The sequence below is a fragment of the Mobula birostris genome, chromosome 13 (assembly GCF_030028105.1).
Source record: "Mobula birostris isolate sMobBir1 chromosome 13, sMobBir1.hap1, whole genome shotgun sequence".
Lineage (NCBI taxonomy): Eukaryota > Metazoa > Chordata > Chondrichthyes > Myliobatiformes > Myliobatidae > Mobula > Mobula birostris.
Genome location: NC_092382.1, coordinates 7,515,216 through 7,542,186, shown reverse-complemented (window position 1 = coordinate 7,542,186; position 26,971 = coordinate 7,515,216). Strand labels below are relative to the sequence as shown.

General features: G+C 45.2%; 3 protein-coding genes across 3 annotated transcripts in view; 1 reads left to right on the top strand and 2 right to left on the bottom strand.

The window, feature by feature from the left end:
- LOC140208268 (NACHT, LRR and PYD domains-containing protein 3-like) overlaps positions 1-26,971 on the top strand; it is a 552,847-nt gene that overhangs the window by 125,470 nt on the left and 400,406 nt on the right. The gene's annotated exons all lie outside the window — the stretch shown is intronic.
- The window catches only part of LOC140208264 (uncharacterized), a 351,814-nt gene that overhangs the window by 56,294 nt on the left and 268,549 nt on the right, over positions 1-26,971 (bottom strand). The window contains exons 4-5 of the mRNA XM_072276834.1: positions 5,376-5,572; positions 4,372-5,039 (exon numbers count right to left, since the gene is read on the bottom strand). Of these exons, the coding sequence (XP_072132935.1) occupies positions 4,372-5,039; positions 5,376-5,572 (865 nt within the window). The remainder of the gene's footprint in view (positions 1-4,371; positions 5,040-5,375; positions 5,573-26,971) is intronic.
- LOC140208290 (uncharacterized) lies at positions 21,480-23,700 on the bottom strand. Its single transcript, XM_072276875.1, has one exon. It carries the CDS (start codon positions 23,337-23,339, stop codon positions 22,203-22,205), a length of 1,137 nt encoding a protein of 378 aa, XP_072132976.1. The 5' UTR covers positions 23,340-23,700; the 3' UTR covers positions 21,480-22,202.

The following is a 26,971-nucleotide window of genomic DNA, read 5'->3' as shown; positions in this document are numbered from 1 at the left end:
GCAGAGTAACATACACAAAATGTTGGAGGAAGTCAGGAGGTCAGGTAGCTTCTACAGAGGGGGATAAATCAAAACAGAGATTTCCTGCCGAGACCCTTCATCAGGACTGGAAGTGGGGAGAAGCTGGAACAAGATGATGCGGGGAGTGGAAGAGTCCAAGCTGGTAGATGACAGGTGAAACCAGGTAAGAGTGAAGGTGAGAGGGTGGGGGAGGTGGGAGATGAAGTGAGACGCTGTGAGGTGGGAGGTGGAAAATTCAAAGGACTGAAAAGAAGGAATCTGATAGGATAGGAGAGCGGACCATGGGGAAAATAGGAAGTAAAAGAGGAACCAGAGGGAGACGGTCCACAGTGGAGAAGAGAGAAGTGGGGAGACAGAATGGAGGAGACAGGCGTGTGGGTTTGATAAAAAGGAAGAGGTAGAAGTTAAAGATATCGATGTTCATGCCATCGGGTTGTAAACTACCCGGATGTAATATGAGGTGTTGCTCCTTTAACCTGAGAGTGGACTCATCGAGTTAGTTAAACGATGAACCGGAAGGGAGAGTGGATTAATAATTTTCCCCTGGCATCCCTATTAAATCAATCCTCTCTCACCTTGAACTGGTGCCGTCTGGTTGTTGGTTCCACAAAAGTGGGGAAAAGGACTGCGCACGTTCCCCAGTTCTGTACACTCAGGGTTTGGGACACCTGCATCATGTCAGCCTCAATCTCCTGCACTTCAAGGTGTGAAGTCCCAACCTGCCCAGCCTCTCTCCAGAACTCAGTCCCTCGAGTACCGGCACCATTCTCGTAAATCTCTCCTGCACTCATTCCAGATTGACGTCCTCTCTCCTACAGCAGAACCACCAAAACTGGATACAATAATCCAGGTGCGGATACCCTAACAATACCCTAACCCGAATGCAACCTCACTAGACTCTTCTTGAGCCATGAGATATGAGACAGAGACTGCTCAGCCAATCGAGTCTGTTCCACCATTCCTTCGTGTCCAATTGATTCTCTCTCTCAACTCCATTCTCCTGCCTTCTCCCCATAATCCTTGAACATCCTTTTTAAATATACTCAATGACTTGGCATCTCCTCCGTCCATGGCAATGAATTCCAAAGATTTACCACTCCCTGACTCAAGAAATTCCTCCTCATCTCTGCTGTCAGTGGATGCTCTATACATTGAGGCCGTGGCCTCTGGTCCCAGACCCACACAGCGTAGGGTGCATCTTCTTCATAGCCACTCTGCCGAGGCCTTTCAATATTTGATAGGTTTCAATGAGATCCCCTCTCTTTCTTCTGGACCAGTGAGTACAGGGTCAAAGATCTTAAGTTAACGCTTTCATTCCTGGAATCATTCTCGTGAACCTTCTTCGAACCCGCTCCGATATGAGCATATCTTTTTCTCAGATGGGAGGTCGGAAACTGCGTGATCTGACCAATGTGTTATAAAGCTCCAGTACCACATCCTTGATCCTATATGCTAACGTTACAGTTGTCATCCTTAACTCAATCTGCAAGCAAACCTTCAGGGGCTCCTGTTCACGGAGTCCCAAGTACCTATTTCTGATTTTTGTATTTTCTCCCATTTATTTTTTTCTCTCTGTCTTTATTCTTTCTACCAATTGTACATGACTGGACACTTGCATACACTGTATTTCATCTGCTACTTCGTTGTCTGTTCTCCAAACCTATCAAAGTCCTTCTGCAGACTCCAGCTTTGCTCTAAACTACCTGTCCCGTACCTATCTTTGTATCAACTGCAAAGTTCATCACCCAGGTATCAATTCCGTCATCCATATCATTCAGATTTAATGTGAAAAGATGTGGTCTCAATACTGACCCCTACGGAACACCATTAGTTAGCGACAGCAAAACAGAATTCTCCACATTATTCTGACTCTTTCTGCCTTGTCAGTCAATCTTCGACCCATACAAGCATCTTTCCTGTAATTCCATGAGCTGTGATCTTGTTCAGCAGCCTCACATGCAGCGACTTAGAGACATAGAAAACCTACAACACAGTATACAGGCCCTTCGGCCCACAAAGCTGTGCTGAACATGTCCTTGCCCTAGAATTACCTAGGCTTACCCATACTCCTCTATTTTTCTAAGCACCATGTACCTGTCCAGGAGACTCTTAAAAGACCCTATCAATTCCACCTCAACCACCGCCACTGGCAGCCCATTCCACGCATTTACTACTCTCTGCATAAATTTACCCTTGATATCTCTTCTATACCTACATCCACGCACCTTAAAACAATGCCCTCTTGTGTTAGCCATTTCAGCCCTGGGGAAAAAACCTGTCTGTCCACATGATCAATGCCTCTCCTCATCTTATACACCTCTATCAGGTCACCTCTCATCCTCTGTCACTCCAAGGAGAAAAGGCCGACTATTTACACTCAACCCCACTTAGATTAACACTACCTTGGATGGAAGGAGGAAGAGAAATAACACACATGAAAAAAAAATCACAACCTGTCAGATAAAACTTACAAGTATATATTTTCATCAAAACTGAACTGGATTCAGCACTCCATGTGTGTATCTGCAATCATGGTAAGAAATACAGACTAGAAAACTTAGATGAGAGGCAAACTGAGAAAAATGAATCATCACAATGGAAGAAAAGATTAACCAGTGGAATGAGTATGACCCTCAATGGGAGACAGCCCAATGATCTGAGCAGACGAGATGGTGACAAGGAAGCATCGAACACCTGACAGAGAGTTGGAGACCTCTTCCCTGAAACAGAGGGGTTCCTTGCAGAAATACAGGACAAGGTGGTTCACAGAAAGAAAAAAAAAATCAAAAACACATACAATACAAACAAACGAGGCAATAAATGCAGCAAATGCCGAGAAACCAGACACAATCCAACACATTCCAGGATCCTCTAGCAGTTTGAATCAGTCTGATTACATATGAAGGCACAATCAAGAGGCAAACATCATTCACCAAAATCTTGCTTTAAAATACAAACTCATGAATGAGCACCATAACTTCATTAAGGCACCATAAATTCAAGCCTGATCCAGTTAGGGACAGAATCTCACTATTTATAAGATAATCAATACATTATTACAGATAGGATAATCTAAAATAAACATCCAGATATAATATTACAGGATAAACACACAGGAACAACTCCCTCAATAGATAAAACCATTCCCACCACACACATGTTCCTCGACCAGTGGAGCACCTCACCACAGGTATTGTTTGTGTCATCAGTCAGACAACCGAATTATTTTCTCTGTCAATCAGCTTCCAACGTTTCCACTCTGTCATTCGCTGCCACACCCCACTGCTGACTCCCTTCTCATCATACGTTCTTACCCCAACCATCGTCCAGAGTCCCAAACTCTGCCCTGTGCAGACCCACCTCTGGTTTCTGACCCTGCTCCGTTGAACATCCAACTAATGGTTTCCCATTCTGCTTTCAGTCTTTAGAGGACAGTGGTGTTTTCTAACAACCCTTTAGAAGCAGGAAAATGACCCATAATGTGGAAATGAGCCCTGAATAAGGAGGTTAACACAGCCCAGAGATGAGAGGGGTGAAGAACATCTCAGACAGAACTGCAGTCAGCTCGACTTCTTCAGTCTGCAGAAAATTCAACAGAAACCTCCTCACCCACAGAGTGGTGACTGTTTGGAACTCATCACCCTAGGGAGAGCGAGAGATGAACAACAGGGGAGGATTTAAAAGGACTGTCATGGGACAGAATCACTGGCCGGGTCCAGCCAGCCGGAGTTAACTCTCTACTGTACACTAGGTGTGTTATAAATTCACAAGGTACCGGAGACAGAGTTAAAATAGAACTGATTTATTTGTCACAGATCCAGAATATTAAACTCCAGTCCCACTAAAGGTGAATATATAGAAGAAACTCCTCCCATGCCCAGTGACCAGGGTGCAGAACTGGGTGTGGTGAGCAACAGCAATAATTGCAGAGTTCAGCACCTACAGTCACTCTCGAAATTGCATTCAGCAACAGTGATGGACAAATATCCAGCATTCAGCTTATTGAAACTTTCTCCCCATTGTGAACCCGGTCATGTGTCAAAAGGTTAGATAACGGAGTGAATCCCTTCCCACATTCACAGCAGGTGAACGGCCTCTCCCCAGTGTGAACTCAATGATGCACATTTGTTGGAGATGGCTGAGAGAATCTCTTCCCAATGCCTGAGCAGGTGATCAGCCTCTACCCAGTGTGAACTCGCTGGTGTCTCAGTAGATTAGATGACTGAGTGAATCCCCTCCCACAGTCTGAGCAGATGAATGGCCTCTCCCCAGTGTGAACTGTCTGGTGTGCCAGTAGTTTGGATGACTCTGTGAATCCCTTCCCACATTCCGAGCAGGTGAACGGCTTCTCCCCAGTGTGAACTCGCTGATGTACCTTCAGACTGGATGAGCAAGTGAATCCCTTCCCACAGTCTGTGCAGGTGAATGGCCTCTCCCTGGTGTGAATTCGCTGGTGTCTCTGTAGGTCAGATGACCGAGTGAATCCCTTCCCACAGTCTGAGCAGGTGAACGGCCTCTCCCCCGTGTGAACTGACTGGTGTGTCAGTAGTTGAGATGCCTGAGTGAATCCCTTCCCACAGTCCAAGCAGGTGAATGGTCTCTCTCCAGTGTGAACCCTCTGATGTACCTTCAATTGGGATGACAAAGTGAATCCCTTCCCACAGTCTGAGCAGGTGAACGGCCTCTCCCCAGTGTGAAATCGCTGATGTACCTTCAGATTGGATGAGCGAACGAATCCCTTCCCGCAGTCTGAGCAGGTGAACGGCCTCTCCCCAGTGTGAACTCGTTGGTGACTCTGTAGATGGGATGACTGAGTGAATCCCTTCCCACAGTCTGGGCAGGTGAATGGCCTCTCCCCAGTGTGAAATGACCGGTGTGTCAGTAGGTGAGATGCCTGAGTGAATCCCTTCCCACAGTCTGAGCAGGTGAATGGCCTTTCTCCGGTGTGAACTCTCTGATGTACCTTCAGCTTGGATGCCTGAGAGAATCCCTTCCCACAGTCTGAGCAGGTGAATGGCCTCCCCCCAGTGTAAACTGATTGGTGTCTCAGTAGGTGAGATGCCTGAGTGAATCCCTTCCCACAGTCTGAGCAGGTGAACGGCCTCTCCCCAGTGTGAACCCTCTGATGTACCTTCAGATTGGATGAACAAGCGAATCCCTTCCTACAGACTGAGCAGGTGAACGGCTTCTCCCCAGTATGAACTCGTTGGTGACTCTGTAGGTGAGATGACCGAGTGAATCCCTTCCCACAGTCTGGGCAGGTAAATGGCCTCTCTCCAGTGTGAAATGACCAGTGTGTCTGTAGGTGAGATGACTGAGTGAATCCCTTCCCACAGTCCGAGCAGGTGAACGGCCTCTCTCCAGTGTGAACCCTCTGATGTACTTTCAGTTGGGATGACAGAGTGAATCCCTTCCCACAGTCTGAGCAGGTGAACGGCCTCTCCCCAGTGTGAACTCGCTGATGAACTTTCAGATTGGATGACTGGGTAAATCCCCTCCCACAGTCTGAGCAGGTGAACGGCCTCTCTCCAGTGTGAACACGTTGGTGACTCTGTAGATGAGATGACTGAGCGAATCCCTTCCTACAGTCTGAGCAGGTGAACGGCCTCTCCCCAGTGTGAACTCGCTGGTGAGCCATTAGGTCAGATAACCGAGTGAAACCTTCCCCACAAATTCAGCAGATGACCAGCCTCTGCTCGATGTGAACTGACCGGTGTGTCCACAGGTTGGCAGACTGACTCAATCCCTTCTCACACACAGAACAGGTGAATGGCCTTGTCCCAGTGTGAGCTTGCTGATGTACCCAAAGTTGAGATGATCGAGTGAATCCCTCCCCACAGTCTGAGCAGGAAGGATGATCGAGTGAATCCCTTGCTCCACTTCTTAAATATCTGGACAGAGACAGCAAAACTGTCGTGTTGTGTTCGAGATTCCCGTAGACAAATTCCTTGCCATTTTTAACCTGTAAAAAGATTTACAAAATCCATCAATGGGTGTAGGACAACATTTCAGATGAGATCACTTTAGTTGCCAAGGTGTGATCTGGTATCACACTGTTGCAGTGTAGTTCCTCCCAAGTTGGAGAGAGAAATCATCTTCTAACTGGGCACAGTGCTGGTATCTGGAATGACCATCAAATTCTCTGATGCTCTTCCTGTCTCTCTAAGAATGGGGCATTTCTGCCATCTCCAATCTGTGACCTGGCTCAGTTTGACTCTCTCTATTGGTATTATTCCCTGTTCCCACTGAGCTGCATGGGTTCCTGGCCCCACAGTAACTGGAACACTCTCACACAAATAGCCTTGGTTAACATGCAGCTGGGATTTTCTTGTATGTACTGTTAATTTAAAGTGCCACAGTTTTAACGCCATGTAAATATCTCCAACTCAGATGTATGGTTGGTCTGCTCAGCTGTTAGAAGGAATTAGAGTAAACATTAGTATTATTTCATGTTCTTGACACAGAGTCATAGTAAATTACAACACAGAAACAGGCCCTTTGGCCCATCTAGTTGGTGCTGAGGCTTTTCAACTCCCTACTCCCGTACCCCTAACATGCAGGTACCTATACAAACATCTTAAATGTTGAAATTCAGCTCACATGCACCATTTGTGCTCATTCCACACCCGGATGACCATCTGTGTGAAGAAGTTTCCCCTCATGTTCCCCTTAATGTCTCACCTTTCACACTTAATCCACGGCCTCTGGTTGTCGTCCCACCCAATCTCAGTGGTAAAAGCCAGCTTGCATTTACCTCACCAATAACCCTCAAAATAGTGGTATACCTCCATCAAATCTCCACTCAATCTTCTATGTTCCAAGGAATAAAGTCCTGACCTGTTCAATCTTTCCTAATAACCCAAGTCCTCCAGATTTGGCAACATCCTTGTGAATTTTCTCTAAACTCTTTCAACCTCTTTTACATCTTTCCAGTAGGTAGGTGATAAAACTGCACACAACACTCCAAATCAGGCCTCACCAATGTCTTGTACAATGTCAACAAAATATCCATCTCCTGTACTCAGTACTTTGGTTCATGAAGGCCAATATGCTAAAATCTTTCCTTCTGTCCCTATTTAACTGTGACACCACTTTCAGTGAATTATGGACATGTATTCCCAGATCCCTTTCTTCTGCAGCGCTCCTCAGTGCCCTAACATTCACTGTGTAAGACCCAGGTCCTATCAAAATGCAACACCTCGCACTTGTCTCCATTAAATTCCATTTTGCATTTCTCCAGCTGGTCCAGATCAGACTGCAAGACATTATATTCTTCCTCACTGTCCACTACACTCCCAATCTTAGTGTCATCCAGAAATCTGCTGATCCAGTTAACCACACTATCATCCAGATTACTGATCTAGATGACAAACCACAACAGATCCAGCACCGATCCCTGTGGCACACCACTAGTCACAGGCCTCCAGTCAAAGAGGCAACCATCTACTACCACACTCTGGCTTCTCCCAAAGACAGTGTCTCATCCAGTATGCTGCCTATCCTCAACCAATCTACATCTATCCAAATACTTGTATATCCATTTCCTGCAGACACATTCCAATAACTTTCCCACTACTGATGTCAGGCTCACCAACGTATAAATTCCTAGTTTATTTTTAGAGCCTTTCTTGAACAGCGGAGCATCATTGGCTGTCCTCCAATCCTCCAATCCATCACCTGTCACTAAGGACGATTTAAATATCTGTGCTTGGGCCCCGACAATTTCTGCACTTGTCTGCCGCAGGGTCCCAGGGAACAACTTGTCAGGCCCTGGGGATTTATCCACACTAATTTGCCTTAAGACAGCAAGCACCTCCACCTCTGCAATCTGTACAGGGTCCATGAAGTTGATGCTGCTTTGCCTCACTTCTATAGACTCTGTGTCCATCTCCAGAGTAAATACAGATGCAAAAAAAAATCTCTCCCATCTATTTTGTCTCCTCATGTGGATTACCATTCTGATCTTGCAGAGGATTAATTTTTTCCCTTGCAATCTTTTTGCACTTAACACACCTGCAGAATCCTTGAGGATTCTCCTTCACCATGTCTGCTGGGCAACCTCATGCCTTCTTTTATTTCTTTCATAAGTGTTCACTTGAATTTCCTGTACTTCATAGTGTCATGTGTGACGCCAAGCAGAGGTACCGGATGGATGATGCTAATGAGAGAGATAAGAAAGACAATGGAGAAACATTCAAAATGCTAATAAGAGAGAAGAGAGGAATTAACAGGAAAAAAACACAATTCAGATATTGACAGACCAGTTGCTTTGAACCTGAACTGTTTGAAGTTTGATAGACAGGTGATACCCCAGCAGGGGGATAAAAGGAACAGGTTTGCTAAGGCATGACACACCATGAAACCCTGGAAAGAGCAGTGTGCCCCCACAAGTTGGTGAGTGTTTGGAGGGCCGGTTCACGGGAACTGACCAGAGGCTCACAGGGTGTAAAGGTACGATAGGTGGGAACCTGGGGTGTGTGTCCACCCTTGCCTGGGTGCCGGGTTCACCGCGGAAGAATGATCATATCCGGAACGGAGGGGTCACAGTCGGTGACCACAGTGGGATTAGAAGACATCAAAAGGTCTGCCCGAAACCAACTGCGAGACATCAAAAGGTCTGCCTGAAACCAAATTGCATCTCTCTCTCTCTCCAACGGTACTGCGAACTGCACTAAACTGAACTGAACTCTGCTTCACTTAAGACTGATCATTTTACCCCTAGACTGCGATAGAGCTTGTTTGATTCCTATTACCCTAGTTCTGTGTATATGCGTGGATTATCATTGCTAACCTGTTGCATTTATATCCTTACGATTAGTGTACTGTATTACTTATTTCTTTAATAAAACTTTATTAGTTCCTAGTAATCCAGACTCCAACGAGTGTTCCATTTCTGCTGGTTTGGCAACCCAGTTACGGGGTACGTAACAATAAGTACCCCATTTGTTCCTATCTGCCTGTACCTGGTATGCGCCTCCTTTTTATTGATCTGGGAGAGGAAAGCCAAAGGGGTGATAGAGCTGCATGGTGGATGTGGGGGTAAGGGAGGGTTAAACTAAAGTTGCAGACGGAATGGGAGCCTGAATAATAGAGCAGATTGTGGAAAGGATGGAAAGCCAGGAATGAAAACGTTGAGCATGGTGCAGTGAATATGCCGAGCCCTGTATATTTCAATACAAAGAGCAGTGTAGGAAAGGCGGATGTGTTCAGGGCATGGATCAACACCTGGAATTTAGATACTAGGATCAGGCAAAGGTGTGCTTGGTAAATTGAGGCCTTCAAACAAAATTTTGTAAGTACAAAGTGGGTATGTGCTTTTCAGAATAAAAGGTAAAGATAGAAACTGTATCTCTTGGTTTTCAAGAGATATTGAGAACCTGGTGAAGCACAAAATGGAGTTGCATAACAGGGATAGGCAGGTAGGTTTTTATGGAGTATAAGAAATGCAAGAGAACACATAAGAAATAAATCAGGATGGCTAAAAGAAAGCATGAGATTCCCCTCGCAGAAAAAATGAAGGATGATCTTCAGGGATTCTGGAGATAGATTAAAAGCAAAAGGATTGTAAGGCACAAAGTTGGTCCTCTGGAAGACCGGAATGGCAATCCACGTGTGGAAGCAAAGCAGATGGGGGAGATCTTAAATATTTTTTTCCATGTCATTTACTCAAGAGATGGACACAGTATCAATGAGAGTGTGGAAAAGCGGCATTAAAATCGTGGGTCCTGTACAGATTAAAGAAGAGGAGATGTTTGCTATCCTGAGGCAGATTAGGGTGGATAAATCTCCGGGGCATGACAAGGTGCTCCCTCGGACCCTACAGGAGGCAAGTGCAGAAATTGTCGGGGCCCTGGCAGAGATAATTAAATCATCCTTAGCGACGGGGGATTATCAGAGGATTGTAGGATAGTCAAAGTTATTTCGCTGTTCAACATAGAACATAGAAATCTACAGCATATTCCAGGCCATTCAGCCCACAATGTTGTGCCAACCATGAAACTTACTCTAGAAACTGCCTGGAATTTCCCTAGCACATAAAACTCTATTTTTTTCTAAGCTCCATGTACCTATCTAAAAGACCCTATTGTATCTGCCTTGACCACCTCTGCTGGCAGTGCATTCCACACACCCATCACTCTCTGTGTAAAAAACTTACCCCTGCCATCCCCTCAGTACCTATTTCCAAGCAGCTTAAAACTATGCCCCTCATGTTGGCCATTTCAGCCCTGGGGAACAACCTCCGACTATCCACACGATCAATGCCCCTCATCATCTTATCCATCTAAAAAAGGCTCCAAGCATTAACAAGGAAATTATACATTGCTTTGAGGATTTGTTAGAAGTATACAAAATTATGGGAGTATAGATGGGGTAAATGCAAGCAGCTTTTTCCACTGATGTTGGGCGGGACGACAACCAGAGGTCATGGGTAAGTGACTTCCCCATTTATACAGCACAATACAGGCCCTTCGGCCCACAATGCTGTGTCAAACATTACTTATTTTAGAAATTCCCTAGAGTTCCCCATAGCTCTGTAGTTTTCTACGCGCCATGTACCTATCCAGGAGCCCCTTAAAAGAACCTAACGTATGCGGCTTCATCACAGTTACCGGCAGCCCATTCCACGCACTCACCACTCTGTGTAAATAACTTACCCCTTGTGGTGATATCACGTGTCAGGACGTGACTGGACAGAGTTCTGAGCATGCGCAGAAATGAAGAATGATAGAAAAGCATGGCAGTGTAAAACGTGGTTTTGTTGCTGTTAAATAAAAGTTCAATTCTGCCAGAATATGGTTTGTTATTAGTAACCCACGGTACGTGTAAAGAACACAACACCCCTGACATCTCCTTCGTACCGACTTCCAAGCACCTTAAAACTGTGCCCTCTCTGCAGAGTTTCGCTTGTTTGTGATTGGAGGTAGAACAAAGGTGATTTTCTCAACTGGTGATGTAAAAGATTTTGTTCCCTTTCTCTGAGTTCCCAATCCTTGCATTTAGACAGCTGGAGCTCAGCTCTGTCTGAGAGATCCATCGGTTCCCATTCCCTCATCAGCCGGAAGCTCCCCAGGGCCCATGTATGGATCGTGGGGCTGAGAGAGAGGGAAGAGAGCAGGACTGTCCCGAGATTGCAGGTCACGGTGTCCGGAGATCACAGTAACTATCCTAACTACCTCCACCAAGAGTTTCTAAAGTGGTCTTCCTGTTGTTGTGGGGGTGGCAACAAGAGTCTTCTGCAATGGCTGTTTACCCACATTCCCCTTCCTGACTCTCACCCTGTTTCCTGTGTCCTGCACCTTGGGTGTAACTCACCTCTCTTCATGTCATATCTATCACCCCCTCCGACTCCTGGATGATCCAGAATTCATCCATTTCAGGTTCCAAATCCTTAAAGTGCAAGGTGACAAGCTGCAGCTGGATGCACATCTTGTAGGTGAGGGCATCAGGGAGGTGTAAAAAATGTGGAAAAATCTTGCCCGGTGACAACGTGTGGGCACTAAATTTTATATTTTGAGCTATTCATTTTAACAGCTAGCAATCACTGTCAATAAAAACTTTGATGTCCTCTAGGTTTGATCGAATTCATCTGCACTCTCACATAACCTATGTAGCAGGCCCGTAGCGGGTAATGAAGTATTTTCTCACCACAGCTTTTGCACATTGTCCATATGTGATTCTCTTGCTAAATGATGCTTGAAAAAGTCAGATTTCCAAATATCACTCCATTTCTTCCCACTTGCAAATTCTCCAGCAACTTTTGCATCACCACAATACACACAGGTAACACCAGTTTCTGTATTGTACATAAATATTTCCCCTGAACCCTCCCCCAGGTGACTGACGGTGGTGAACTCAGTGATGGCAATGCCAATGAATATGAAGGGAAGGGCAGTAGTCTGTCTCATTGGAGTCTGGCACATTTGTGATGTGAAAGCTACTTGTTGCCCAGGACAAAGGTGTTTGATATCATTATGTACCCAGAGAGAGTGGGACAAAACATGTTCTCACGGGTAGAAAGTCCAGAACAAGAGGGGGTGGAACAAGCAACAGACACAAAATGCTGGGGGAACTCAGCAGGCCAGGCAGCATCTATGGAAAAGAGTACTAATGCTGAGTTCCTCCAGCAATTTGTGTGTGTTGCTCGGATTTCCAGCATCTGCAGATTTTCTCTGGTTTGTGACTGGAGGCAGAACAAAGGTGATTTTCACAACAGCTGATGTAAAAGATTTTGTTCCCTTTCTCCGAGTTCCCGATCCTTGCATTTAGACAGCTGGAGCTCAGCTCTGTCTGAGAGACCCATCGGTTCCCATTCCCTCATCAGCCGGAAGCTCCCCGGGGCCCGTGTACGGATGGTGGGGCTGAGAGAGAGGGAAGAGAGCAGGACTGTCCCGGGATTGCGGGTCACGGAGTCCGGAGTCACAGCAACTACCCGAAGTCGGTGTTGAAAACGCCGCCCGGTGAGACCCCCAACCCGGAGATCCCTTCTCACCTCAACCGATCATCCGGGGCCTTTTGTGCCCCGCGCGCTGGTGAGCTCGAGCTTGGTCGGTTTAACGGCTGGGCTACTAATCACGTGACCAGCCCCTCCCCCACCGCTGTCAACAGAGCGTTCACGTGCTGCGCTATTGCCATTGGTGGGAAGCACTATCAATCACTGCTTCCAACCAATAGCGGAGGCGGACCTGCCGAGAGGGCGTTACCCCCGCCCACACCATCTCCCGAATTTTCCGTCACGGCGGGACAACCGTCAAAGTAAATGTCCGCTTTCTGATTTATTTCCATTTCCCTCCGAGGGAAGTTGGGGCGTTTGTGAAGCGTCTCCTGCGGCCGGAGTCTGATGTGTCGCTGAGAGGTAGGAGGAGACCGCTCGGCCCGTCGGTTTGATGCCGGTTCCCCGGGGAGGGAGAGGATGAAGACGGTGAGAGAGGGGGCGGACAGGATGTTTGTCCCGGTGGGGACAGGAGGGGCTCATCTGTGGAAATGTCTGAGCCCACGGTGGTGGCGATTCACCACATTGGGGGGCAAACACCGGCAGACTGTTGCCCTGCAAGCGGGGCCAATGGTCCGGGCAAAGTGACAATTATTTGTGTTTTGTTGAGACTGTACCGGGAATATGGTGTAAAATCCCGCTCCCCACACTAACACGGGTCACACAGACCAAAGAACAAACTGCCGGAGGAACTCAGTGGGTCGGGCAGCATCTGTGGAGGGAAATGGACCGTCAACATTTCGGGCCGAGACCCTCCCTCTGGACTGAGAGTGGACGGGAAATAGTCCGAGAAAAGAGGTGAGGGGTGGGGATGGGGCAAGAGCTGGGGAGTGAGAGGTGGATCCAGGTGAGGGGGAGGTGGGAAGGTGGAAATAGTGACAGGGGTGGGAGGTGAGTGGTTGGGGCAACACGGGGCTGCAGAAGATGGAAATTAATTCCATAGAGGATTAACAAAGAGGTTGGAGAGTATTTGTTATGGAGAGTGCAATGAAGATTCACCAGACTGATCCCTGGAGTGGTGGGGTCATCATATGAAGAAAGATCAAATGTGATAACTCTTTCATTTAGAGAATCGAGGACTGAGAGTTGAACACATTGAAATGCACAACATCATTACAGGCTGAACCAGGGATCCCAGTTTCTGAAAAAGGGGTGGACTGTCCAGGACTGAGATGAGGGGAAATGTCTCCACTCCGAGGATGGTGAATGTCTGTAAATCCCCACCAGAGGCCGGTGAAGACTCAGTGATCGTCCTCACATAAAACAGAGGCCGGCAGATGTGTGGAGACCTAAAGTATCAAGGAAATGAGGATCGGGCAGAAACATGTGGCTGAGATGGGAGAGCAGCCATCATCTTAGAGGAGCTGAATGGCCACCTCCTGCTGTTTCTCACTTGATGTTTCAGTGTTCCTGTCCAGTGAAGTTGGAGGAATGTGAATAGAAATGAGTGTTTACAAACATGGACGGATTTAAATGAAACCTGCACATTTCTGGTTTGGGTCTGAGTTGTGTGTTGGACCGGGATGGGAATCGAGCCTGTGACTCTGTGACCTGGGGGTGGAGGGAAAGGGACAGAGATGATTTGGAGGGAAGAAGTAAAAATGTATCTGGTGTAAATATGGAATGATGTGGGAAATGTGGCGGATGGTTCGGGCAGCGTGTGAGGGGCGAGGAGCAGAGTCATCGGTTCAGGTGGGAGACCCTCCACCAGCACATGATCCCGTTTCCTGTTCACGTTTTCCCGCAGATCTGCAGCATCTGCCGGTCACTGCTGGAGTATACGTGTAACTTCATCTTTCGCCCGTTCAGACAAGTCAGTGAGATCCGGATCTGTCATGTCCTCTCGTTGTGGGTGGACAATGATTTATTCTGCAATATTTTCAGCATGTTTCCATATAACCACATAACAATTACAGCACAGAAACAGGCCATCTCGGCCCTTCTAGTCCGTGCCGAATGCTTACTCTCACCTCGTCCCAGGCCTCAGACCATAACCACTGGGCCAAGGCCTGGGACTAGGCCTCATTCCACTGTTTTTATCTGCTGAAGGGCAGCCAATGTTTCTGGGTGTCTGACCCATTCATATGAGAACTTAGCCTTTTGTATTTATCTGAGCTTTTCATAAATGTGTACGGTTTAGTTCAGCTTCACTCCAGAATTTCCAAAGCAACCAGTCAGTCAAATAGTTCCACACAATTAAAGTAGTTTACAGTATTACATTTTAATTTTATTTTGTATTACTTATATAATAACTATTTAATATGTATATTCTTATTTTAAATCAAAGGTAAAAATCTATTGTTATGAATTAAATTCTGTTGCTGCTGTAGAGACAACAAATTACATAAGATCAGCCAGTGCTATTAAACCTGATTCTGATAATTGGTCTGGGAGACCCACCACCGTCACCTGATCCCAGTTACCGCAGATCGTAATGCGAGATTGAAGCCTTTTCTATTTATTGGTGTTCATCAGTTCAGTTAACTTTTCCTCTGTGGTTCCAAAGCAGAAGCTCAGTCTGTCTAATATTTCCACACAATTAAAATAGGGACTTATCATGTACTGAGCTACAGCTGCAGAGAAAGTGCAGTGCAGATAGACATATGGGGCAGGGTCACGTCGAGTTACATTGTGAGGTCGAGTCCATTTTATTGGACTGGAGACCATTAATTTGGCTGACAACCGCAGACAGGAAGCTGTCCATGAGCCTGGTGGTACGCGCTTTAAGGCTTTTGCATCTCTTCCCCGATGGAGGTTTGGGTTTGCAGCAATAATGTCCAAAGTTGTGGGCATCTTTGAGTACAAGGCCTGCTTTCCCGAGGCAGGGGAAGTGTAGGAAGAGTCCATAGAGGGGAGGCTTGTTTCTATGATGTTTCCAGATGAGACCAAAGTTCTCTGCAGTTCCTTGCAGTCATGGGCAGAGCTTTAGCCATACGAAGTTGTGAAGTATCGAGAAGAAGCTCAGAGACCTCGGCCTTCACCCTGCCTTGTGTAGCTGGATCCTGGACTTCCTGTCAGATCACCGGCAGGTGGTAAGAGTGGGCTCCCTCACCTCTGTCTCTTTGACCCTCAGCACACATGCCCCACGGGGTTGTCTCCTTGGCCCCCTCCTTGACTCTCTGTGCACCCATGACTTGTGTCACCACCCACAGCTCCAATCTGTTAATTAAATTTGCTGACGACACTATATTGATTGGCCTAATCCCAAATAATAACTTTCAATTGATCAAATGCTTCCTGACAAGCCTCGGTCTAAACAGACTTTTCACCCTTCTTCAGGAGATTAGTCAGAGGAAGAGCGATATCAGCAAAGTTCTTACACAACTTACGATAATATCCAACCATTCCCAGAAAACTTCCAAGAGCCTTCTTACCAGTCTGTTACAAAAACTGTAGGTCAACTGTCTAAGAAAAATAACAAGATGGTTTGAGTGGTAAAAATAGATTGAGGTGCTTTTATTTACAAAAATAGTGGAAAAACAAAAACTTGGATGTCCACATGAAAACAAGAATTTTTTTTTAAAAAAATACTATATTATATATATATATATATATATACACACACACACATACACACACAGCTTGCAATTGTCACCTGTCTGGTTAACAGCCACCCTCAGACTAGACAAAAAAGAACCCAAAGCCTTGGTAACTCGAGGCTTACAACTGCTAAGCCAATCCCCCCAGACTAACCAAAAGCTAATTAACTCAATTATCTTCCATTTCACACAATCTGAAACTCTACCACCAGTTCTCACAATAAACACATATACTTCATCACAGGATTCACCATTTCCCAGTTCAGTAACTTGTATAAACCCCAAAACTTTACCACAAGATGAGTAATTAGGTAACATAACCCTTGTCCCAGGTACAGATGGTATCCTCCACCATCGGCACACCTGTGCAGGTTGCTGCTGCCTCTATATAAGACAGCTCTATGCAGCAGCTCTGTTTCAGACCCAGTGACTGTGGAGGAGAGAGACGTCAGATTATCATGACACTTCGGCAAAACACTTATTGGAAAGATGAATATGAATAAATTGACCTGAGATAATAAAACTGTGACATAGTGTGTTTCTTTTTTTCATACCTATTACTGCTGGGGATGAGTGTAAAATTGTGACTGTTGATTTATTGTGATGCCTGCACTCACCACAATAACAGAGGGAAATAACGTGTGTGGATTACCCTTTGAGTGTCTTACTGAATGTGCCATGAGATGTCTGTAATCAGTGACGGGCCTTCGTCACACAGTCGGAATAGGAACTTCAGAAATTGCCTGGATTTTGCCTGCACAGGAGCCAACTTGCCTTGACCTACAACACAGCCAATACAGATCACGGTGGCATGGCCAAATTCACTCTTAGCTAAGTCAACTGTAAGGTTGGCCCTGGAAAGCCTGTCAAACAGCTTTTCTACTACAGAGATATGCTCTTCCCAAGTGTCACTCCCTGTGACTAAGTCATCAATATAGGCATCTGTGTGTCCTAACCCTTGAATTACAGGATCAATCATTCTCCGGAATGTTCCTGGAGCATATTTCATTCCAAATGGCAAAACATTGTATTCATACAACCCAGAAGGTGTCACAAATGCAGAAATTTCTCTACCTCAGTCCGTCAATGGAACACACCAATACCCTTTCAACAGATCAATCTTTGTAAGAAATTACCTTTTCCAACCTTATCAATGCAATCATCCACCCTAGGGATAGGATAGGCATCTGTTTTTGTTACTGCATTTACCTTCCTATAATCAGTGCAAAATCTAACACTATCATCAGGTTTGAGCACAATAACGCAGGGTGAGCTCCAATCTGATGTTGAAGGCCTAATAATACCATTTTCAGCATATATTCAATTTCTTGCTCAGCCAATTTACACTTTTCTACGTTCATGCGATATGGGTGTTGTTCAATCGGTTTGGCTTGACCAATATCTACGTCATGTACTGCGACCGTGGTTTACTTGGGAGCATCAGGAAATAAATCTTTAAAATTCAGAATTAATTCCTTCAGCTGTTGTTGTTGCTTTGGCTGCAGATGAGCCAACTTGTTGTCAATGTTTTCGAGAACAACCGAGTTCATTAGTCTAACCGGGACCATGTTTGGCTTGTGAAAAGTCTCAGACGAGTCAACTGTTTCATTCTCAGGATTGCCAGATTGATATGTTTGACAACACTCACCAATGGTGCCTGCTTGTCAGAATAAGGCATTATCATATTGATGTGTACTACCTGTGTTAGTTTACATCGGTCGTGTGTTTTAATAACATAATTCACATCATTAATTTGAGAGACTATTTCATACAGTCCATTGAATTTCGCCTGAAGTGGATTTGTCAACATTGGAGATAATGCAAGCACATTATCCCTCACCTTGTATTTTCTTTTGTTTTGGTCCGCTTATCAAACCAACACTTCATTTTGTTTTGAGAAATCTTCAAGTTTTGTCTCGCCAGATGACAAGCTTGGTATAGTTTATTTTTGAACTTCAAAACATAGTCTAACAAGTTAACATGTACATCCCCATCAATCCACTGTTCCTTTAACAAGGTCAAAGGTCCCCTCACTCTATGACCAAATACAAGTTCAAATGGACTAAAGCCCAGTGACTCCTGTACCAACTCTCTTAAGCCTGATTTATACTTATGCGTCAAGTGTACGCCATAGGCATCACGTACCCTACGCCGTACCCACGCTGTAGGCACCATGTACCCTACGCCGTACCCTCGCTGTACCCTACGCCGTTGGGTGACGTGCACCTCCTCTAAAAAGTAACTCACGCATTGCGGCGATGCAGACCGCAACAACTGTGATTGGTCCGCTTGGTAGCATCGCATTTCCGGTTGCTTTTCTCCGCCATGTCTGTACACTGATGCGAAATAAATGGTTGGAGACAATGAACCAAATCGTCAAATCTACCTGCCGACATGGGAAAATATTTGAAATGCATTTCCTCGTCCATGTCTCTCACGAAGAAGCTCAACAGTGTCAGAGAAACCCCACCGCCAACTTGCGTTTTGGTGGTGAAGTGCATAGCGATGCAGACACAACTACACATGCTCGCTACGGCGTAGGGCTACGCAAAAATTAAATCGGGCCTACTGTGTAGGATATGGCATATCCCGAATGCACAAGTATAAATCAGCCTTTACCGTGAACAAAAGCAAATGTATTCCTTCATCCCAGTCTTTTCCATTTTCAACACAGTATGTCTTAATCATTGTTTTGACAGTAGAATTAAATCTTTCTAAAACCCCTTGTGATTCTGGATGGTACGCAGACAATGTAATTTGTTTAGCTCCCAGTTCATAAACTACCTGCTGGAATAATCCAGATGTAAAATTACTTCCTTGATCAGACTGGATTTCTTCATGCAAACCAAATAAAGTAAAAAACTTGTTAGAGCCTTCGCCAGTTTTAGCTTTAATATTTCTGAGAGGTATTGCCTCTGGGAATCTGGATGCAGTACACATAATAGTTAGTAAATACTGATGGACAGCTTTAGTCTTTGGCAATGGGCCAACACAATCCACTATAAATTTGGAAAAGGGTTCACCAAATGCAGGTATAGGCTGGAGTGGGGTCACTGGGGTGACCTGATTAGGTTTACCCACAACTTGACAAGTGTAACAGGTTCTGCAAAAGGTCACAATATCTTTCCTCAAATTCGGCCAGTAAAATTCTCTCATAATCCTGTTTACAGTTTTATTCACTCCAAAATGGCCACCTAAGGGCATACTGTGGGCCAAAGTTAAAATTTCAGTCCTATGAACTTTAGGAACTACAATTTGGTGAATAATTGTCCATTCCTCACTCGCAGGTATAGCAGGTGGCCTCCACTTCCTCATTAACACTCCATCCTTGAGATAATACCCTACTGCCATTTTCCTAATCTCATCATCTGAGAGAGATGTTTCTTATAAAGCTTCAATCTCAGGGTCTCGGTTCTGTTCTGCTATAAATTCCTTCCTAGACAGGGATAAATCTTTCTCACCAGACTTACTACCTGAATCCTGTTGGAACAATGAAGGCTGAAAGGTCTCTGACAAGTCATCATAACCTGAATCCTGGTCAACCTGATTTTGGCTATCATGGGTATCAGAATCGTGCTGCACAGAACCGTCTGCATTGGCAGACTTTTTAGCCGTACTTCGAGTTACTATGCCGGAAGGATAAATGTTAAAATCCATCTGTGGGTCGTCAGTGGTTGGCTTAGTTGTCAACTGCACTGCAGGAACAACTTTACCATCTGCCAGGTCATTCCCTAACAGCAAAGTAACATCTTCCACTGGTAAACTGGAGCATAATCCGATCTTAACAGGTCCCGAAACCAACCCTGACTGTAAAGTTACCTTGTGCAATGGCACAGAAACAATGCTGCCCCCAATGCCTTTAATAAGATTTACCTCACCAGTATCAGTCTCATCACCGAACTAATATAAGTGACTGAGAAGTCCCAGTATCTCCAAGAATTTTCACTGGTACCGGTGTTGACCCTTCCATTACTAATACAAACCCATCTGACATAAAATGATCGAATCCCTTCTTAACTCAGTCAGACCTCTTAGTCCTTAACTGAGCCTCAACAGAATGTTCAGAACCCTGTGGGTTTATAGGTGCTTCAACATACTGATCACAGGCATGTGGGACTGCCTCCTTTTCCTTTTTCTTCTTCAGGATGGAACAATTAGCCATCATATGACCAGCTTTCTTACAATAGTAACGAGAGAGACCAGAATATGTCTCCTTCAACTGCTTCCCTTCATCCTTAGTCTCGTCACTAGTCCCAGCTTTAATTTCTGGTTTACCTTGGTTATCCCTGCTACTCTTTTGGAAGCTCTTATTCTGGGTGAACTTAACCTTTTGAGTTAAAGCAAACTTATCCGCTAATCTAGCAGAATCCTGCAAAGTGGCAGCATCCTTTTCATTTAATTACATCTTTATGTCATCAGGGACGCACATTTTGAATTCTTCAATTAAAACCAACTCTTTCAAGCTGTTAAAATCATCATTTACATTTTTATAAGTGCACCAGCGGTCAAAACACACAAACTTCTCATAAGCAAATTCCATATTAGTCCAGTTCACAGATTTCCTCAAATTTCTAAACTTTTGCCTGTATGCTTCTGGGACCAACTCGTAAGCTTTGAGCACAGCCTGTTTCACCATGTCATAATCAGCTGCTTCATCAACTGTCAAAGCAGAATAGGCTTGCTGAGCATTCCCCTTAATTACTCTTTGTAAGAGAATAGGTCAACCCTCTTTTGGCCATTTTAAACCCTGAGCAACCTTCTCAAAATGCTGAAAGTATTTATCAACCTCTGCCTCGTCAAATGGAGGCACCAATTTAACTTCCCGACTGTCCTCAAACTTATCACCAGAGTCTAACGCTAGACCCCTTTGCTGCAATCTATCTTTTCCAGTTCAAACAGCCTCTGTCTTTCTGCTTCCTTCCAGTTTTTCTGCCTCTTCTCTCTGTTTTCCTGCCTCTCCAGCCTCAACCTGCCTCTGCCTTTCCACAGCCTCCATCTTTAATTTTGCTAACTTGTACGGGAGCCCAAGCTCACTAGGTTTACTTTCAGGAAACACCTCCAACTCCTCCACTTTAAACACACCCTCAGATACATAATGTTCAGCTATTATCCTCTGCATCCGAGACCTCCTCATTGTCAATTTCACCTTAGCAAGTTTTAACCTTTTAGCAATACTCAACAACTCAATCCTTCTGGTGTCCTTTACTGCCTCAGAGGTTGGTGCTTCCAGATATTTATCAACATCCATTGCTGCTGATTTTCCACACACAAATAAATCAAAAGGGATTTCTCCAATGAAATCGATAACTGATCAATACGCCTCCAAATCTTTTCCTATATCGGATGCAGGCCCAAATTTTGACCCTGTAACACTTTAGAAATGAGTCAGCAGCAATAGACTACACCTAGAGTCTGTTTTTGATGTTAAATCCACTATCTTTATTAGTACCTACTAACAATATAGTAACTTAAGCAAGATAAACAAAAGTTAACAGTGTTATATGTATATATGTGGGTAAATATAACTCCCAAACTATTGAGCTCAGGGGAAACAAGGTTTGGAGTCTTGAGATGGTAAACTATGAAAGTCCAGTTCAACCATAGAATAGTTGAGGAGAGAGAGGTATTTGTAATCCAGGGTAAGTGTCGAGAGAAATCAATAACGTTGAATTCCACAGCATCCATGGTGGTAAAACGAGGCAACAGTCGCTGTAGATCCGTCGTCATTCCAAATCCACATACAAATTATCACCAGAAGGTACTTGTCACAAGAGGTATCGTCTTCAAGTGAATTTCCACACCACACCCAGGCAAAGGTTAACACATAAGTGGTCTTCACAGGATACCCCAAAATAGATCCACTCCTATGGATCAAACGAGATGACAACCACACATTCAACGTATGCTGAATCAATAATTAACCCACCCTTGGGGGCATAGGAAAGTTCGAAACAGTGACCTTTGGCCACCAGTTCCCTTGTTCCGATCCTTCCATTTTGCCTCCTTCATCTCCGTCTGACTCTGAGTGTCTGTGTCTTTGGTTAAAACTAAACAAGCTGCGATCGATGTAAACAAGATGCAAGTCAGACTGATTCGCCTTCTTTATCTCTCTCTCTCAAAATGACAGTCCACAGCAAACGAAACCTAGGGATTCATAACAATGGCCACTCCCCATTGTGAACTGACTGGTGTGCCAGTAGTTTGGATGACTGAGTGAATCCCTTTCCACATTCTGAGCAGGTGAATGGCTTCTTCCCAGTGTGAACTCGCTGATGACTCTGTAGGTTGGATGACTGAGTGAATCCTTTCCCACAGACTGAGCAGGTGAACGGCTTCTCCCCAGTGTGAACTCGCTGGTGTCTCTGTAGGGTGGATGATCGAGCGAATCTGTTCCCACATTCTGAGCAGGTGAATGGCTTCTCCCCAGTGTGAACTCGCTGATGACTCTGTAGGTCGGATGACCAAGTGAATCTCTTCTCACAGACTGAGCAGGTGAATGGCTTCTCCCCAGTGTGAACTCGCTGATGACTCTGTAGGTGAGATGACTCAGTGAATCTCTTCCCACATTCTGAGCAGGTGAATGGCTTCTCTCCAGTGTGGATTCGCTGGTGTCTCTGCAGGGTGGAAGAGTGAGTGAATCTCTTCTCACAGACTGAGCAGGTGAATGGCCACTCCCCAGTGTGAACTGACTGGTGTGCCAGTAGTTGGGATGACTGACTGAATCCTTTCCCACAATCTGAGCAGGTGAACAGCTTTTCCCCAGTGTGAACTTGCTGATGACTGTGTAGGTGGGATGACCGAGTGAATCCCTTCCCGCAGTCTGAGCAGGTGAACGGCTTCTCCCCAGTGTGAACTCGCTGATGACTCTGCAGGGTGGATGACAGTGTGAATCCCTTCCCACAGACTGAGCAGGTGAACGGCTTCTCCCCAGTGTGAACTCGCTGATGACTCTGTAGGTTGGATGACTGAGTGAATCCCTTCCCACAGACTGAGCAGGTGAATGGCTTCTCTCCAGTGTGAACTCGCTGATGTACCATTAGGTTGGATGACTCAGTGAATCTCTTCCCACAGACTGAGCAAGCGAACGGCCTCTCCCCGGTGTGAACTCGATGGTGTCTCTGTAGGTCGGATGACCAAGTGAATCTCTTCCCACATTCCGAGCAGGTGAATGGCTTCTTCCCAGTGTGAACTCGCTGGTGTGTCAGTAGGTGAGATGACAAAGTGAATCCTTTCCCACAGACTGAACAGGTGAACGGCCGCTCCCTGGTGTGAACTTGCTGGTGTGCCATTTGTTCAGATGACCGAGTAAATCCTTCCCCACAAATTCAGCAGATGACCAGCCTCTGCCCAGAGTGAACTGACTGGTGTGTCCACAGGTGGGAAGACCGACAGAATCCTTTCTCACACACTGAATAGATGAATGACCTTGCCCAGTGTGAACTTGCTGATGTACCTTCAATTGAGATGACTGAGTGAATCCCTCCCCACAGTCTGAACAGGAAGGATGGTCGAATGAATCCCTTGCTCCACTTCTTAAATATCTAGACAGAGACAGCAAAACTGGTGTGCCGTGTTTGAGATTCCTGGAGACAAATTCCTTCTTATTTTTAACCTGTAAAAACATTTACAAAATCCATCAATGGATGTAGGACAACATTTCAGATGAGATTACTTGAGTTACCAAGGTTTGATCTGGTATCACACTGTTACAGTGAGGTTCAACCCAAGTTGGAGAGATAAATCATCTTCTAACTGGTCACAGTGCTGGTATCTGGAATGACCATCAATTCCGTGATGCTCTTCCTGTCTCCATAAGAATGGGGCATTTCTGCCATCTCCAATTTGTGACTTGGCTCAGTTTGACTCTCTCCATTGTTATTATTCCCTGTTCCTGCTGAGCAGCATGGGTGCCTGGCCCCACAGTAACTGAAACACTCTCACACAAATAGTCTTTCTTGACGTGCAGCAAGGATTTTCTTTTATGTATTATTAACTTGAAGTGCCACAGTTTTAACACCATATAAAAAATTCCTGCTGAGATGAATGGTTGGTCCACACAGCTGTGAAAAGGACTTAGAGTGAATTTTTGTATTATTTCAGGTTCTTGTCACAGTCACAGAAAAGGACAACACAGAAACAGGCCCTTTTGTTTGTGCTGAACTATCTAAACTGCCCACTCCCGTACCCCTACCATCCAGGTACCTAAGCAAACCTCTTAAATGTTGAAATTGAGCTTGCTTGCACCACTTGTGCTGGCTGCTCATTCCACACCCGGATGACCGTCTGTGTGAAGAAGTTTCCCCTCATGTTCCCCTTAACGTTTCACCTTTCACCCTTAACCCATGGTCTCTGGTTGTAGTCCCGCCCCATCTCAGTGGAGAAAGTCAGCTTGCTTTTACCCTGTCTATGCCTCTCTATCACAATCAAATCTCCCCTCAGTCTTCCACATTCCAAGGAATAAATTCCTGACCTGTTCAATCTTTCCTAACAACCCAAGTCCTCCAGACCTGGCGACATCCTTGTGAATTTTCTCTGAACTCTTTCAACCTCTTTTACAACTTACTTGTAGGTAGGTGACCAAAACTGTACACAATACTCCAAAGTAGGCCTCACAAATGTCTTCTACAAGTCAACATAACGTCCATCTATTGTTGTCAGTACTTTGGTTCATGAAGGCCAATGGGCCAAAATCTTTCTTTCCATCCCATCTATGACACCACCTTCAATAGACAATCGACAATAGGTGAGGGATCATCCACAATCAATACCCCGTTCCTGCCTTCTCCCAATATCCCTTGACTCCGCTATCATTAAGAGCTCTATCTAACTCTTTCTTGAAAGCATCCAGAGAATTGGCCTCGAGGCAGAGCATTTCACTGACCCACAACCCTCTGGGTGAAAAAGTTTTTCCTCAACTCTGTTCTAAGTGGCCTACCCTTTATTCTCAAATTGTGGCCTCTGATTCTGTACTTCCCCAACATCAGTGAATTAAGGACTTGTATTCCCAGATCCCTTTCTTCTACAACACTCCTCAGTGCCCTGCCAGTCACAGTGAAAGACCTACCTTGATAGGTCATACCAAAGTGCAACACCTCACACTTGTCTGCATTATGTTCCATTTTCCATTTCTCAAACCATTTTCTCAGCTGGTCCAGATCGCACTGCACGTCATGATATTCTTCCTCGCTGTTCACTACACCACCAATCTTGGTGTCATCCACAAATTTGCTGATCCAGTTAACCACACTATCATCCAGATTACTGATACAGATGACAAACAACAACAGATCCAGCACTGATCCCTGTGGCACACCACTAGTCACAGGCCTCCAGTCAGAGAGGCAACCATCTGCTACCACACTCTGGTTTCTCCCGAAGACAGTGTCTCATCCAATTTACTATCTCATCTTGAATGCTGAGCGACTGAACCTTCTTGACCAACCTCCCATATGAGACTTTGTCAAGTGCCTTGCTAAAGTCCATGTGGACAACATCCACTGCCTTGCCTTCATCCACTTTCCTGATAACTTCCTCGAGAGATTCTGTAAGATTGGTTGGACATTACCTACCGTGCACAAAGCCATGCTGCCTATCCTTAATCAATCCACATCTATCCAAGTACCTACAGAAAATATCTGGTTCCTGCACACACGTTCCAATAACTTTCCCACTGCTGATGTCAGGCTCACCAATGTACAATTTCTTAGTTTATTTTTAGAGCCCTTCTTGAACAGCAGAACAACATCGGCTGTCCTCCAATCCTCCAGTACCTCACCTGTCACTAAGGATGACTTAAATATCTGTGCTTGGGCCCCAACAATTTCTGCACTTGTCTTCCGCAGGGTCCCAGGGAACAACTTGTCAGGCCCTGGGGATTTATCCACGTTAATTTGCCTTAAGATAGCAAACACCTCCACCTCTGTAATCTGTACAGGGTCCATGAAGTTGATACTGCTTTGCCTCACTGCTATAGACTCTGTGTCCATCTCCAGAGTAAATACGAATGCAGAAAAGATCTCCCCCATCTATTTTGTCTCCTCATATGGATTACTGTTCTGATCTTGCAGAGGATTAATTTTTTCCCTTGCAATCTTTTCACTCTTAACATATCTGCAGAATCCATGAGGATTCTCCTTCACCTTGTCTGCTGGGGCAACCTCATGCCTTCTGTCTTTCATAAGTGTTCACTTGAATTTCCTGTATCTCATAATTACCCATTTGTTCCAATCTGCCTGTACCTGGTATGTACCTCCTTTTTATTGGTCTGGGAGGTGAAAGCCAAAGGGGTGATAGAGCTGCATGGTGCGAGGTGGGGGTAGGAGAGGGTTAAACTAAAGCTGCAGGGGCAATGGGAGCCTGAATAACAGAACAGAGAGGGGAGGGGTTGTGGAGACAGATGTTGTTCAGATCTCAGACAAATTCAGGAATGAAAAAGTTGAGCATGGTGCAGTGAATATGCTGAGCCCTGTATATTTCAATACAAGGAGCATCGTAGGAAAGGCAGATGTGATCAGGGCTTGGATCAACATCTGGAATTATGACACAAGGATCTGGCAACTGTGGACTGGGGCAGGCTCTTTATTGCAAAGGCGTGCTTGGTAATTTGAGGTCTTCAAAGCAAAGTTCTCAAAATACAAAACGGGTATGTGCTTGTCAGAATAAAAGGTAAAGATAGAAACTGTAGGGAACCTTGGTTTGCAAGAGATATTGAGACCCTGGTGAAGCACAAAATGGAGTTGCAGAACAGGGATAGGCAGGTAGGTTCTTATGGAGTATAAGAAATGCAAGAGAACACAGAAGAAATAAATCAGGATGGCTAAAAGAAAGCATGAGATTCCCCTCGCAAAAAGATAAAGGATAATCCTCGGGGATTCTGGAGATAGATTAAAAGCAAAAGGATTGCAAGGCACAAAATTGGTCC

Bases quoted from the DNA above. Each gene is read 5' to 3' on its own strand.
- LOC140208290 (XM_072276875.1), bottom strand. From the start codon at position 23,339: ATGGCACACCAGCAAGTTCACACCAGGGAGCGGCCGTTCACCTGTTCA.